Here is a 16651-nt window from a genome sequence, read left to right on the forward strand (position 1 = left end):
CTATTAGTCACACGACTAATTTTAGTCACGTATATACAAATTTTAGTGTGTTTTAGTCACATATTGCTATTTTTGTACTAGTAATAGTTTGATTATTTTATAATCATGTAATATTGTACTGTATTGAGCTATGCAAGCTTAACTGAGTGACAATGTTAAAGAAGGAAGACTGTATTTGTCGAGTGACTATAGTATTCACCGAGTAGTTGGCAAATCAAGCTAGAAATCTAGTATTTCACAAGTGAGACTAGTATTAATCGATTACTATATTACCCAAGCGAAATGTTATGTTCATCGAGTAACAACTGGAAGAATAAGATTGTAAAGATGGAATTGAAGGGCAATTTTTTAAAGGAAATATGAAATATTCAAGATGTTCAAAAGTGCGAGTCTAAGTTTGTTGCAAGATCCATGACTAGGAAAATTCAATAATGGTCTGATAAGGGATTTTAAAGAAGGATAAGGAAGAGCACAAAGTTCTATTTTCCATGTGGTTAAGTACATTGAATCTAAGATCGATGATTGTGATTAACCAACAATAAATAGAAGAATCTAGAACTACATGTTGACATTATAGTCAAGTTTTTTTATTAGTGACTCACACTTAATCAAATGGTTAGTAGCTACTAAGTTTATCTTGTAGTTTATAGTGTTAACCAAGTAATTCAAGTTCTACCAAGTTCTACAATTGCTACCGAGTTTCAAAAACAATATTAAGTTTTCATCGAGTCGTATCTACCAAGTTGATGATTATCAGTGTAAACTAAACTTCACAGTGTTTATTGAGTTAGACATTGAGTTCTCTAGTGTTTATCGAGTTGGTAGCATCAGTTATGTGAATCTAGTTTTGACCAAGCCAGGATGTGTCAACCAAGTGATTCAGTTTATATCGAGCTCATAGTGATAGTGTTGACCGAGCTATGTAGTGTCAACCAAGTGATTTAGTTTATATGTCAAGTTTTGCAATGTTCACCAAGTGACCAGCACTGACCAAGTTCAGACTACTTGGAGGTGATTAGTACGAATTGAGCTTCTACATCTACCAAGAGCATGATGATGTCGAGTGTTGACAATGGTTGTTGAGTATCAAAACCTCACCAAGTTTGTCTTTAGAACTCGAGTACTAGCAATTGGGTTGACTTTGTGTATTTTGGTGAAACTTGTATTGTAGCTAACTTTGATGAATTGTAATTTGGATTGGTATATATGTAATGTATTAAATCACATCCAAATGAAAAATATATGAAGTAAGAATATGAGAAGATATATGTGAGAGCAGAAGTGTGAAGTAAGAAGGCTACAAGCAATATAAGGAGCAACAAAGATTTATCTATTACAACAAGGTGATCATTACACTCCAAAGGAATCTCAACCAACAAATCAGAGTTGTAGATCAAAGATTAGCCACTAGTTCATCCTAATAGGTAGAATAGTTAAATCCTTTCCTAAGGTAGACTTAACAGTCTTTTGTAAATCTCTTTATCGAGTGCATACTTCATTATGTGTTTTGTAAATCCTTTTACAAGGTGGAACTAGTAGTCCTTCACATCAGTTTTGGTCTTTGGAAAACTTGGAAAACTTCAAAATTAAAACCCATTTGGTCTTTGGGTAAAAAATTCTCGAAAATCCAATAAAATTTGGGTTTGGGCACTATATGCAAAAATGACCAGCATAACGACGCAAAAACCCAAATCCTCATTCCAAAAACTAGGAAAATGTTCATACCTGACCAATCGGGCAGAACCAACAAACAAAAATAGAGGGGAACACTAGTTCTCAACCTCCAGACAAATAGCTACCAAAAATAGATATAGAATCTGAGTTGAAACAAGAAAACGGGAGAGCCCTACTTGACAACGAAAGGGGCTAAAACATGAAATGACACAAAGAAATAAATCACCCACTGAAACCGACAAAAATCACGACACAACAAGGTCTCTCCAAGCTAGATCCAATGAGACTAACCTCATGAAGATCTCATGCCCATGAATCTCACAACAAACAAAAACATGATCCTTTAGAGAAGAATTTTAGAAAAAAAACTCTCAATTTTGTATTTTGCAAAAGTGAGAAGTGAGAAAACAATTACCTTTTTCAATACTTCTTCACTTTTTGAGTGAATATTTGATTAGGGCAAATAGCCAGTTAGAATAGCTAGACTCTGAATCAACCCAAACAAAAACAAGTTATTCTTCATGATAGGAATTCACCTAAGGCAAAGTTTCCAGAAGTTAAAAATCAATTAAATAAAGCCCAAAAACCCTGAAACCAAAATCATAGAAGGCCTTAACAACTTTGCAACAAAGTAAAACTCTAAATGCATAGACACACTCATTGGTCTAATAACATAATGCAAATGAGTCTAGATTTAGCAAATTATTGGTAGGTTTAATTTAACATTTAAAGATACATTGACCATACAGGGGTGACATTGGTGAAATATGAATAGCTGAATCACTAACTCCATGTGCCACTACCAGGGATATAAATCTTGCACACTAATACACAATCAAGTGCAATTTTATATAATAACATAACCGAAGCAATAAATTCATTAACTAACTAATTTATCCATTTATTTAATTACACTTAAATAATCCATTTACATCACTCACATTCACACAGAGCATCATGAAACAAGAGTGAAGTAAATCACCATAACACAAAATCCATCACATAATAGAATTAGATATATTTCCAAATACCAGATAACCATATATCATCATAGACCTACTGTCAACTAAAAATGGCATCAACATGTAAATATGATAAACTGAATAGAATAGCAGTATAACATCTATGAAACTAAAATAAAAGTATACCATCCAACCCTCAGGTCATAACAAGGTACAAACAATAAGAGTATCAAGTATCTCTTGAATCAATATAAACAAGGTACATACTGCAAACATGAGAGGCACTACACCTTCAGTCACACAAATGCCTTCAGTTTGGACACCTTCAGCATTGGGTCAGTCCCTTCAGAATACAAAATTCACTACACACCTATGCCAGGATTTATTGTACCAACATCATACCTACTTCATTGCTAGGCGTACCACAATGCCAAGTCATGAGAAAACCCTTCACTGTATGGAGGAATCACGTGTATGGTGTTTCACCATACAAATACAATATCTCATCGTACGATGAACAACCACCATACCAACTTGTCATTCTCAACAAAATTCATTGCTCAATCTTGTCTAGAGCCGCAATGGTTTAGTGGATTGGAGTAAATCATTGATCGAGCTATGCTAGGAAAAGGATTAGACATGGGGGAGGGCCCCTGGCGAATGGTTGATGCGAGTAACTCTCTAATTCAACTGCTCATCATTTTTCCACCATGGGTTATGCTTTCAAGGGTGTAGGAAGGGTGGGAGAAAGTGAGAGTCTTTGTTGTAGATCATGACATGAACAAGGGAGCAGTTGGGAACATGACACAAAGAGTTTGGAAAGTCACGTCTCATAGGGTGATTGTACCTTTAGGTGAGGATGGAAGGCCGCTGATAAGGTAATGAATTATGACTAAGATTGAAAAAGGGAATGAGGCAAATTTCACCCAAGGAATGCAGAAGGGAAGGACAGTCCACTATGAAGGCTCCTACATGGTTTTTGGGATGGATGTCGCCCTAATCTAAAAATGCCAAGAACGTGGGAGAGGTCATGTGGATGCATCTTGATTTTTACAAAGGAGGAAGCTGCGACATGGTTCCTAGATTGAAGTTTTCTCTAACTGCTTTCTATCAAGTATCCAATATTTTGTTATGCATAGTATGTGCTTCAATTTTTTTTGTATAGAATATTGTTTTTGGCTTGGTATGTATGGTCTAGTTAGGTTGGGTTTTGTTGTATTTTGGAGTTGGTGTACTATAGGGGTTCATCCCCTATTTTTGTTGTTGGTACAACTTGGTGGTGGGATGGTTGGGGTGTAGGCTTAGATGTTCTAAGTTGAATCTCAGGTTCAACATTTTGCCAATAGAGGGCATATGGATGTAATGCTTAAATATTGTAATAAGAATATTTTCAAGTAAAAAAAAAATACTATTCCTAATCTAATTAATAAATTAAATTATATATCAATTCTATTCACTTTAGGAGGATAAAAAGGAGGAGGAAGAGGAAACATAGGAGGAAAAGGAGGAGAATACACTTGATTTTCCCTCCTTTCAACCCCTACTACATTAAAGAAGACAATGTAGAAGGAGAAGAGAAGAAAAAATAATAGAAGGAGAAAGAAAAATAAATAGAAGAATGATAAAGGAGAAAGAGAATAAACTTAGATCTCCCTCCCTTCAAGCTCCCATACATTAACTAATGTATATCAACTTATTTTCTAACATTTTTGTATCCAAAAAAATGTTACACAAAGTAAATCTTGTTAAGTTAGACTAGAATTAGGATTATTACTAAATTTTAGGCTTAACAAAGATAAAAATCCAAAAATATTTGGCAAAAAGAAAATGAAAATCCAAGAATAAAATTAATAGACTTTTAAATTGAGGATTACAATTGAATTTGGGGCTAGAATAGGGCTCATTATAATTTAATTTGGTGTTAATAAGAATATAACTTAATCACATATAGTGTTAGAGTTAAGGTTCAATTAGTGTTACAGTGATGACTAACATTATCGTTAAGAGTTCATGTGTGTTATATTACTCTTGAAATTTGCTTAAATTTTAGGCTCTATACTGAATTCTAACTATGGTCATTAAACATGACTTGATTCCTCTTAGATTTAAAATTCAAAATGTTAGTAATAACCATCTTTTGAGAAGTAAAAATAGTAAGGAGTAAAATTAATTTTCATTACATATAAATATAGAATTTTAAAACACTTTGTAAATACATTGATTTATAAGAACTCTATCAATGCATTAATTACAACTTTATTTTTTTTTCACATTTGTGACAAGTGGATTAACTTTTTAAAAAATAAATGCCTTCATAATGATAATTTATAATTTAGAACTATTTAACTTTATTCTCACTCACCTACAACCATTATGCATTATGCATTAGGCAGGAACTACGACACATTGCGTCTCTTGCAAACACAAATTTATGAAATATTTTGGAAGCATTAAACCCTTGCACTTACCCTTCAAATTTTGAAATAAAAGGTAAGAGTTAGGGCTAGGGTTTTATCGTTTCTCTATATGCTACACCTTCACATCAGTTTTCTACGCGAACAACGCGGACATTGCCTTCAAGTAGCGCTTAATTAGCCTGGAGAACGAGAATCAGAAGGTAACCCACAGCCGCTTTTCTTTCTTATGGCCATTGGGATTATTTTTACATCTTATCGCACTGAAGCGAATTTGCTAGGCGTAAGACATCACCAATGAACCACACAATCACTTTTCTAAAGTTATACATTTGGGATTAGATATTTGGAATGGCTTCTGAATGATTCTAGGGTTTTGTATATGATTTCTCAATCTGTTCTTGTATCTAAGTTGAGTTTAAAGGGAAAAAATACGTGTATTTTTGCATATGACTGGTCGTTGTTACTTGACATTGGGTTGTTGAAGTAACGCGGTTACTTATGATGGCACTGTTATCCCAAATCGTGTAATTTTAGTTTTGCATGTGTGTGTCTTTCAACCATTCATTAGCACTTTTATGTGTTGTTTCTAGTATACCCTGTAGTTGGTGAGCAATTCATATTTAACTGGTGATGGACAAAAGCCATATGCCTGAACTAGCAATAAATTTTGTAGCCCACCAATGTTTAACCTTTAGCATGGCTTGTTTGCCAAGCTTACAAGAAATAAAAGTCAGGATTTCGTCGAAATGATGGTTGCCAGAAGGGTCACGTTTAAATAATGGGGAAAGGTTAGAGCTTAGGGCACGAGGGAGGGTTTTTCTTTAGCTGATATGTTTAACAGAAATGAAGATGCCTTGATCGGCTATTCAAATGGTTGTCTCTATGCTTTAAAAACGAGATATTAAATCCTTGCCGCTAGGTATTTTCTTGTGTTATATTTTTTTAATTTGTTTTGCATTAGTTTGCAAAGATTCAACAAGGTTATGCATTGTTGAGGTTTTCAAATTAAAGAGTGCTAGCAAAGGGGGTCTGATGATTTTTAATTTTAGTCTTTATCTCCTTGCATAATTGCTTGATAAGGTGAATGCCACAAACAAAAAGTATCCTGGATGATGAATACATGTACAAGGCCAGGGAGGTAGTCATTCGATTTCTCAATGAGGCTGTTGTCATAGTTACTCTGACAGATGACTCTATTTTGACATTCAGTTTTTTTTTGAAAAATGCCATGTAGTTGTCAATATTGTGTTTGTCAATTTGGATTTTGGATTTTTGGTTTTGATTTTGATGTATTTTACCCATTTGTGTAAGTGTGTCTGCATTATCAACAAGAAGAACATTAATGATACTAATTCCTAGCCACTAGTTTTTTTAATTCATTTCGCATTGGTTTGCAAAGAATAACACCATTGTGCATTGTTAAGGTTTTCAGATTGAAGAATGCTAGCAAAGGGGGTCCAATTATTTTTTCTTCGAGGTGCTATCTCCTTGCATGATTGCTTTTTAAGGTGAATGCCACAAACACAAACTATCCTGGATGATTAATACATGTACAGGGCCAGGGATTCATTTGATTCCTTCATTTAATTTCTCAATGAGGCTGTTGTCATAGTTACTTTGACAGATAACTCTATTTTGGCAGTCAGTTTTTTATTGACAATGCTATGTAATTGCCGTTAACACTTTATCAATTTGGATTTTGGATTTTTTGGTTGACTTTTATGTATTTTATCCATTTGCCAATGTGGGTGTCCGTTATGAGAGAGATGAATACAAATGAGATATAAAATCCTAGCCACTAGGTATTTTCTCGTGTTTTATTTTTTATTTGTATTGAATAAGTTTGCCAAGGTTTAACACCGTTATGCATTGTTAAGGTTTTCAGATTAAAGAATGCAAGCAAAGGGGGTCCAATTATATTTTCTTTGGGTTGCTATCTCCTCACATAATTGCTTTGTAAGGTGAATGCTAGAAACAAAAGGTATTCTGGATGATGAGTACATGTACAAGGCCAGGGAGGTAGTCATTTGATTCCTTCATTTATTTTCTCAATGAGGCTGTTGTCATAGTTACTCTGACAGATTAATTCTATTTTGGCATTTAGTTTCTTTGTGACAATGCCATGTAATTGTCAATAATGTGTTTGTCAATTTGGATTTTGAATTTTTGGTTTTGATTTTGATGTATCTTACCCATCTACTAAAGTAGGTGTGCATTATGAGAAAGAAGAATCATCTTTTCACAGGCAACAATTTGGTTGATTTTTATGACAAATTATTAGTTTCAATTGCATATAAGTGCTTGAATAAATATGCAATTATTTTAATAATTTCTTGAGAAAGTCGGATGGTTCTTATTGAATTTTATTAGGTACAACTCATATGCCAGTGCATTTTGAGCGCTTGTGCTGTACCAGAATTTAGAATCAATGTGAAGTTAATGGCATTGAGCTTCTATATGGTGCTAATTTGTATGGTTGTCTTTTCGCTGCATTTGTTTACTGGGTTACATGTATTTTTGTTTAAAGATCTATCAAATTCAAAACTTATATACGGCCTTATGCCTTTATGTTGCATGAGTTTGGATTCTAAAAATGCCATTATTCTATTGATTCATATATTTTTTTGTTATATTTGTTTTTTGCTTTTGTAAAGTATGATTTTGTGTGATGGATTGATTGTATAACTACTTGCAAGGATGTTCCTTCTATTTTGAAAATGTTAGGAGTGTGATCGCTATGCATTAAGGTTCAAATCTGAAAAGAATCTCAACTAAAATGCTTGTAATTCCTTCCCTTTGCTATATATATATGTGCATTGTTGTTAGTTTAATCCTAATTTGACAAGAATTGTGAGGTGGGGGTGAGTTACAAGGAACTACATGTTTCCAAAGCTCTTGCCAACAAAGAGAGGTTACAAAGCTAGAAGCTCAAAGTGGTGATTTGTATTCATTGAGGTTTGGAACTCAGAAAAAGCCCAAATAACAATGCTTGTATAACCTTTGCCTTCTCTATATATGATGCATTGTTATTGGTTTAATCCTTATGTACCATAGCTCTTGGCAATAGGGAGATGCTAGAGGCTTAGAGGCTCAATATTGTGAGCTTCTTCGGCAAGAACAAGGCATTATAGGTGTCCCATAGCTCTTGCCAATAGGGAGAGGTTAGTGGCTTAGAAGCTCAAAGGGGTAATCACTATTCATTGAGGTCCAAATCTAAATAAAATAAATAAAAATGTGTGTAAAACCTTCTCCTTTGCTAGATGTGTGCATTGTTGTTGATTTATCCTTATTGGACATGAATTGTGAGGTGAGGGTGACTTATAAGGTATTACATTTTACTAGAGATCTTGTCAATAGGGAGATGCTGGAGGCTTAGAAGCTCAAAGTATTGAGCTTCTTTGGCAAGAACAAGGCATTGCAGGTGTCCCATAGCTCTTGCCAATAGGGAGATGTTAGTGGCTTAGAAGGTCGAAGGGGTAATTACTATTCATTGAGGTCCAAATCCAAATTCAAACAAATAACAATGTGTGTAAAACCTTCTCCTTGCTATATGTGTGCATTGTTGTTGATTTATCCTTATTGGACATGAATTGTGAGGCGAGGGTGACTTATAAGGTATTACACTTTACTAGAGCTCTTGCCAACAATGAGAGGATCATGGGTTATAAGCTCAAAGTGGTGACAAGTACATCTTTAGTTGCAAGACGAGGAAGAGAAGTTAGAAAGTAAGAAGTCCAAAGTAATGGACATATCTACAGTTCTTCACTCCATTAACAAATGCTTGAGATGTTTGTATTAAGAGGGTTGCCTTTACTTTTTACTATATTTTTAGTTTAATGACTTTGTTAAAGTCATCTAGAGACACAATGATCAAACATAGTGATCAAATCTTGCCCCAAAAAAAGGGCAAGTGCCTATTTTCTTGGAAAAGTAAAGAAGACACTAAATTAAATAAGTTTTCAAACTCTTTTATCAATCTCTCTAGTTCCCTACTTTTTATTGTACATCATTTCAATTTAAATTGTCAAGGAAGCTTTAGAACTAACAGAGAGCATTTCCATTAATCGCCTTGTCCATATTGTAAATTTAATTTGACCTTAATTTTATTATGTATCACGTTTCAAGATAAGCATGCTATTGACCATTTTGACTGTTTGATATGCTAGTTGTCTATGAAATTAAACCTTGTGTAGAACACATTTTTTTCACATTTGGACATCTTCCTATTTTCACTCACTATCTTTGTGTATTCTTGAATGCTAATGCACCACACTTGTGTAGTTGTATGATTGAGAATGTACTATTTTAATATCCTTTTCCTACCTTTACCTTTTTTCTCTAAATTGTATCTCATCCCTATTCTACTTATCTAATCTGTAAAAATGGCCAAAGTTGACTTATTAAATATGGGGTAAATGGAAGTTAAAAGGGATCACTTATGAGCACATAGGGCATCCAAGAGAATAGATAGGCAACCTTTAGGAAAATTGTTTTATGGTACCTCCATCAGCTAAACCTCTATTGTTATTGCAACACATTTACTTTTGCAGCTAGGTTTGCATGTTCAAAGTAATTTCTATACAACTTATTTATAAGCTTAGAGATTTTGATTGAATTAAATCCCCAAATGTGCCACAAGCATCATCTTGTCCCAAAATATCATTTCTAAAGTGTAAATAAAGAGAGTGATATTGAGGTTGTCAAGCTTTCTATTTGAAGTGGTAGAGAAGATCCTTGTAGCCTCATCAGACATTAACATGATTATAGGACACTACAAGAGTGAGTAAGCAATAATGACTATATAGGTAGTATAGTACTTGATAAGATATTATTGGCTATGGTCTTGTGCCAAAGGAAAAACATAGAGAACCATACTTTGGTCGTGTAGTGTAATCCTAATTTTCTTAATTATTTGGGATCAACTTTGACCACATGAGACAAACATGGTAAAAAGGCACTAACACAAGAAGCAAGTAATACCATGGCCATATATTAGTACATTATCAAATATGGTCTTGTGTCAAAGCAAATATCAAATATATAGAGAACCAAACTTGATTCTTATATTGTTGTCCCTCTTCTTGATATCTTCTTGATCTTCTTAATATTTTAGAAACAATTTTAATGACCGAAATAGGCAAATTTGTCTTACCCACTTTAAAATCTTAGCATTTTCTAGTAATGAGCAACCTTTACCTTTATTCCTTCAATGCAAAGTTTGAAATATTTTAAAATGCTTTGTAATATTTCTAGCTTTAGATTTTAAATAGAAGGGTGCTCTTGTGAACAAGTGGTATGTTTGGTATACATGCATTATCCTTAGGTTGCATCTATACTTGTTGATTGGTAGATAAAGCTTAGAAGTGCTCATTGACCTATTACATGAATAGGTTTTTAAGATTTGCGATGGTATGAAAAGCTTGGTGTTATTAGAGTTCCAATTTTTGTGGTGAATGGTATAACATTCAAACCATGGCATTGGTAAATAAATATTAACAATGTTTTGCTTGTGAGAATTGGTGTGGCATTCAAACAAGTAGATGGAAGCACAAAGCTTTACAATCTTATTTCTTTGTTTCTAAATGATTCAACTTTCAAATTCCCATTTTATTTAGGAAAGAGTGATGAAAGGAAGAAACATTATACACATTATGTGTGTTGAAAACCTAAAAAATTTATAATGATATTGTTAAAATAATAATGTAAAATTAAAATACAAGAAAAAACCAAAGAATTCTTGGTGCATATTTAAAATCATAGATTTAATTGTTTGAATAGTTGAATGATTCCTCAAATTGATATTTAGGATACCCTGAACTCTAGCCAAAACACTGGTCCAAAACTTGTTTGCCTCATTGGGATCTTGTTTCAGATAGGGTTCAAAGTTTGAACTTCAAGCTGATTCTTGGCTTGGGGACAAGTTTATGTGTGTTGAGTTTTCATGGATATGCTATAAATGTTTTAAGCACTGCCTTATTAGGTATGTGTTCCAAATGCAGCATCCTCTTTAGATTTATATATAGAGAATAGGCCATGAATAGACATGTCCCTTCATAGGACATGTCTATTCATTAATCAAATAATTAATAAAAAAATAAAAAATAAATAAATTTAATCATATATATACACACACACACACACACACACACACACACACACACACACACACATATATATATATATTGTATTAATTTTTCTCAAATAACAATAACCTTATATCTCAAATATAAAGAACACATGCATAAAAGGTTTATCTGATTGAAGCTATCAAGCATCAAAGCTTTCCACCATTTGACATGGGTTTGATATCATGAGTAGTGGTCTTCCAGAATATCAACACATGAATTCACCAAGTACTTTATCAAAAGTATTGGCCTCCTAGAATATCAATGATATTCACCAATTACTCAAAATAAGGTATGCTATCACATCTGATATCAAGAGTATTGGCCTTCCAGAATATCAACGATATTCACTAAATACTTAAAATAAGGTTTGACATCACATTTGATATCAAGAGTTTTGGCCTCCTAGAATATCAATGATATTCACCAAATACTCTTTGAGTAATGGCCTTCCAACATGTTGAGGTGCAAGACATTCACCATATACTCAATTTGTTGAGCTCATAATACAAGTTATTTCAAGATCGTCACCTTACAGTAACTTTTGCAAATACAAGTGACATCATTTGGAAGTTGTCACTTCCTCATGATGTATACAAGGATAGGCCCATTAAAATCATTAAAATTACATAGTCACGAGGTATATTCATGAATCACAATCCTCTTGATTGCTACAATTTATTGATCACTAGAGAATCCATCTCAGCTTGGTTTACTCCCTCTGAATCAATATGACCAAGATCACTAGAAGTTGACTGAATCACATCCTCTATTTGCTCCCTCTCTTTCAAGGTTGCCTCTAATGAAATGTCAGGCTCCCTTCGAATCTCAGTCTCCCTCTTCCTGCAATAGCATTCTTGGAGGAAAAGATCAAGGCACATAACTCTTTTAGTATATATTGAAAATACAACCAAATAAGAGAGATTAATACTCAAGGGTAGTAATAGTCAAGGTTGCATGGGTACGTGGGTACGGGAACGGGAACGGGTATTTTTCGAAATAGGGGATAGGGGTACGTGTGTATGTCTAATTTTAATATTATATATATATATATAATTATCTTATAGAAAATCTGAAAATCAAAATATCAGTCATGAGTCATGACATTGAGCATCCAAAACAAGAAATCCAAAAAGGTTTAAAGTTTAAAGTTATAAATTTTAATATATGAAACTGTGATAGTATGCTGAAGATTGTGATTGAAGGGTCTGGGAATTGCTCTGCTGTTTGAAGAAGTACTCACTCAACATTGATATTAAGAACAAGATGCCATAATGGCTGAGAAAATCAGAGAGGCCATACACGCTGAGGTGAGTCTCATGAGTCTATAAGCTGGCTGTACATGTCCAGGAGGGTTTATAACAGTCTGCAACAGTTCTGATATATGCCACAACAATCAAAAATACCTGAAATCTAAGTCATACCAGTTTGAGCAAGGTTAGGAAAGGAGATATGAGGGTCTGAACTTTGAAGCAATCTAATGGCTTCATTCATACTGGGTAGAGGGCTGAACAAATTTAAGGATAGAAAAGGAAGTGTTGTAGCAGCCTGTATCTGCATAAATTTATAATATATACTACTGCTGAATGTTTAAAAGTTTAAAGTTTTAAACTTTAGAGTCTAGATACTTAACAGAGAAGACAAACTTTAAATACAAACAATAACAGTAATAACTTCATAATGATAAAGATACTTAACAGAGAAGACAAACTTTAAATACGAACAATAACTTCATAATGATAAATCATATAGATAGGACATATTGATATTAGAAATGATAAACTTCTAGTTTAAACTTAAAAGTTTAAACAGTGAAAATCAAAAAAAGTTTATAGATTACAATCTATTGTTAATCAGCATTGTACCAAAGTCTCAAACTGATTACATATCGAAATAAGCTTGATAAACAGCAAGCTGATATGCAAACAAAAAACTAAAACAAAAATCAGACATCTTAATCTATTTTCTAGTCTTCTATGTCTTCATCATCCATATCAAGGTCCTCAGTTATGATGCTGTCCAAATAATCATCACTCTCGAGCTCAGGTTCCTCTGCTGGTAGAATAATAATAGGCAAGTCAATAAGGCCATCTACTTCAACCTCTCCATCCACAAGGGCAGCAAGTTCTCCATCAGGTGAGATTTGATCCCATTTTGATGAAGGACCATCATTGTATCCAGGATCTAGACGAGAGAGGAGACGAAGTGAGCTGTGAATGTACACCAATTTCTCTGCTTTCTTTGACCCCAAACGGTTTCTCAATAGTGAATGGATGAACCCATAAGTACTCCAATTTCTCTCACAAGATGAAGAGCTAGCTACTTGTGAGAGCAATCTTATGGCAAATGATTGCAATTCAGGAGCTTCACCTCCATGGTTCCACCACCACTCTATAGGGTCTATCTTTAATTTCATATCATATAAAGCTTCCACAGAACCAAACTTACCTTTCCCACGTGAAAACTTATTCCGTTGACTCCTTATAATTGCAGCATCCTCACCTCGGCCATAGATCTTTTTTATTGCAGCCCAAAATCCTTTCATTACCTCTCTATCCTGATGTGGAGCCCTCTTCCCAGTCACTTGTATATCATGCCATTTAGGATTAAGAGCATAAATTTATAATATATACTACTGCTAAATGTTTAAAAGTTTAAAGTTTTAAACTTTAGAGTCTAGATACTTAACAGAGAAGACAAACTTTAAATACAAACAATAACAGTAATAACTTCATAATGATAAAGATACTTAACAGAGAAGGCAAACTTTAAATACGAACAATAACTTCATAATGATAAATCATATAGATAGGACATATTGATATTAGAAATGATAAACTTCTAGTTTAAACTTAAAAGTTTAAACAGTGAAAATCAGAAAAAGTTTATGACTTTATAGATTATAATCTATTGTTAATCAGCATTGTACCAAAGTCTCAAACTGATTACATATCGAAATAAGCTTGATAAACAGCAAGCTGATATGCAAACAAAAAACTAAAACAAAAATCAGACACCTTAATCTATTTTCTAGTCTTCTATGTCTTCATCATCCATATCAAGGTCCTCAGTTATGATGCAGTCCAAATAATCATCACTCTCGAGCTCAGGTTCCTCTGCTGGTAGAATAATAATAGGCAAGTCAATAAGGCCATCTACTTCAACCTCTCCATCCACAAGGGCAGCAAGTTCTCCACCAGGTGAGATTTGATCCCATTTTGATGAAGGACCATCATTGTATCCAGGATCTAGATGAGAGAGGAGACGAAGTGAGCTGTGAATGTACACCAATTTCTCTGCTTTCTTTGACCCCAAACGGTTTCTCAATAGTGAATGGATGAACCCATAAGTACTCCAATTTCTCTCACAAGATGAAGAGCTAGCTACTTGTGAGAGCAATCTTATGGCAAATGATTGCAATTCAGGAGCTTCACCTCCATGGTTCCACCACCACTCTATAGGGTCTATCTTTAATTTCATATCATATAAAGCTTCCACAGAACCAAACTTACCTTTCCCACGTGAAAACTTATTCCATTGACTCCTTATAATTGCAGCATCCTCACCTCGGCCATAGATCTTTTTTATTGCAACCCAAAATCTTTTCATTACCTCTCTATCCTGATGTGGAGCCCTCTTCCCAGTCACTTGTATATCATGCCATTTAGGATTAAGAGCATGCGCAACACAATGAAGAGGTGTGTTAAGCTTATTCCATCTTCCATGTAACTTCTCCTCTATCAAAGGATATAGAGAAGGGTCTTTTATATCAGTTATTGTCTTCACTTTTTCACACATGGAATCTATTGCTTCATAAATTTCTCCCAAACATGCCTTATCTGAATCTGCATATCTGATCAGCTCACATATGGGCTTGATAAACTCCACAACAAATTTCACATCAGCCCAAAAATGCTCATCAAGAATCATACCTCGCACCTCAACAGCAGTATCTGAAGTAGATTGTCTCCAAGCTGTCCATGCTTCACTAACAACTGTGGAACACAAAGCTCCCTTGACTTCACAAAGGCGGTCAAGAAGAATGAAGTAAAAAGCAAAACGTGTATCAGCAGGTTTGAGTAGCTCCACCTTGGCAAATTTACGATAGATGGCTTGTGTGTGGTGGTGATTGCATATAAACATTTGTATTTTTCTCCCCTTCTCTATGAGATCTGTAATCCATTGAAACTTGCCAATGTCTTTGAGTGCATTATTCAACGAATGCACACAACAGGGTGTCCAAAATATATGCTTGTACTTTTTTTGCACCAACATACCTGCTGCTTTACAAACAGGGGCAGCATCAGTAACAACTTGGACCACATGTGTAGCCCCCACCTCCTCAATGCCCTCACATAGCTGGGTGTGTAGAAATTCTGCACTTTTTTCTTGCCTTGAACAGTCTATTGCCTTCAAAAAATAAGGCCCTTTGCTGCATGTTACCATGATGTTAAGTAATGGACGATTTCTAGCATCTGTCCACCCATCCATCACAATACTGCATCCCTCTGTAACCCACACTCTTTTCAGTGGTGTAGTTTGTTCATCTAATCGACTTTTCTCTTTATCAAGTAAAGTAGTGCGAAGCTTTTCATATCCAGGTGGTTTATACCCTGTTGGTGCATGAAGGATAGCTTGGACCATCTCAATGTAGAAAGGGGAGCGAGAAACATTAAATGCAATTCCATTTGCATAAAAGAATCGTGCAATTGCTGCATCAACAGCATCTCGACCGATCACATCAAACAATTCTTCAATGGGATTTGAGCTGCCAATGTGTTGTCTCTTGCGGGCTACATCTGTAGTTGAGACATCTACTTCTGAATCTCCATGTTGACTTTGTACATGCCCTGTTGTTGAAGCATGAGAGCTCTTCTTAGCAACTTTCCCTTCAGCCCTTTCTTGCTCCTTTATAAGATCATATCGTTCCACCTCATTTGTACAAGGATCAACACCTACCCCAGATATGTGAAGGAAGTGAGCCTTCACTCTCGTGTAAGAACCGTTCCATTTCAAAGGGCAAAGCTTGCATGTGACCTCGGCTGATCCACTTGAACCCTTCGGCCCTCGAACACGATCAACATACTTCCACAAAGGATACAACGCTTGCTTTCCTCCACCTGACATTCTACCTGGAAATTTTTTAAAAAAATTTCAATAATTACTGTTGAACTGTTGAGAAGATATTGTATAGCAAATAAAAAAGAATTAAAGACTTAAAGTTGCTTTATATTGCTTTATATTTTAAATTTAATATCTAAAATAAATTTCACTTTAAAATTTAAATGATTATTTAAATTGTAAACATCTATTTAAAATTTTAAAAATCCATATTGATATTATGATTTAATTTTTTTAAAATTTAAGATGATCGTGTATTGTTACAAGTCAAAATACTAAATAGTAAACTACTAAAGGATAAATTAATTTAATTAAATCAATAAAATAATACTTTAACTAAGTTTTATCAATT

At 34.2% G+C, this 16651-nt stretch overlaps 1 protein-coding gene and 1 long non-coding RNA gene across 2 annotated transcripts; one reads left to right on the plus strand and one right to left on the minus strand.

The window, feature by feature from the left end:
- The first annotated feature begins 5059 nt into the window (after window positions 1–5059).
- On the plus strand, window positions 5060–6769 carry LOC149533035 (uncharacterized). The gene is made up of 2 exons (XR_016357188.1): window positions 5060–5253; window positions 6478–6769. It is a non-coding gene; the product is annotated as an uncharacterized LOC149533035 (long non-coding RNA).
- A 7439-nt stretch (window positions 6770–14208) lies between these two features.
- Window positions 14209–16305, minus strand: LOC149533036 (uncharacterized). Its single transcript, XM_089805794.1, has one exon. The coding sequence runs from the start codon at window positions 16303–16305 to the stop codon at window positions 14209–14211; it is 2097 nt and encodes a 698-aa protein (XP_089661920.1).
- Between the last annotated feature and the right edge of the window lie 346 nt (window positions 16306–16651).

Source organism: Cupressus sempervirens, chromosome 10, assembly GCF_028749045.1.
Source record: "Cupressus sempervirens isolate cs-2001-9-10 chromosome 10, ASM2874904v1, whole genome shotgun sequence".
NCBI classification, from domain to species: Eukaryota; Viridiplantae; Streptophyta; class Pinopsida; order Cupressales; family Cupressaceae; genus Cupressus; species Cupressus sempervirens.

Excerpts from the sequence above, each read along its gene's own strand:
- LOC149533036 (XM_089805794.1), bottom strand. The coding sequence starts at position 16,305 with ATGTCAGGTGGAGGAAAGCAAGCGTTGTATCCTTTGTGGAAGTATGTT.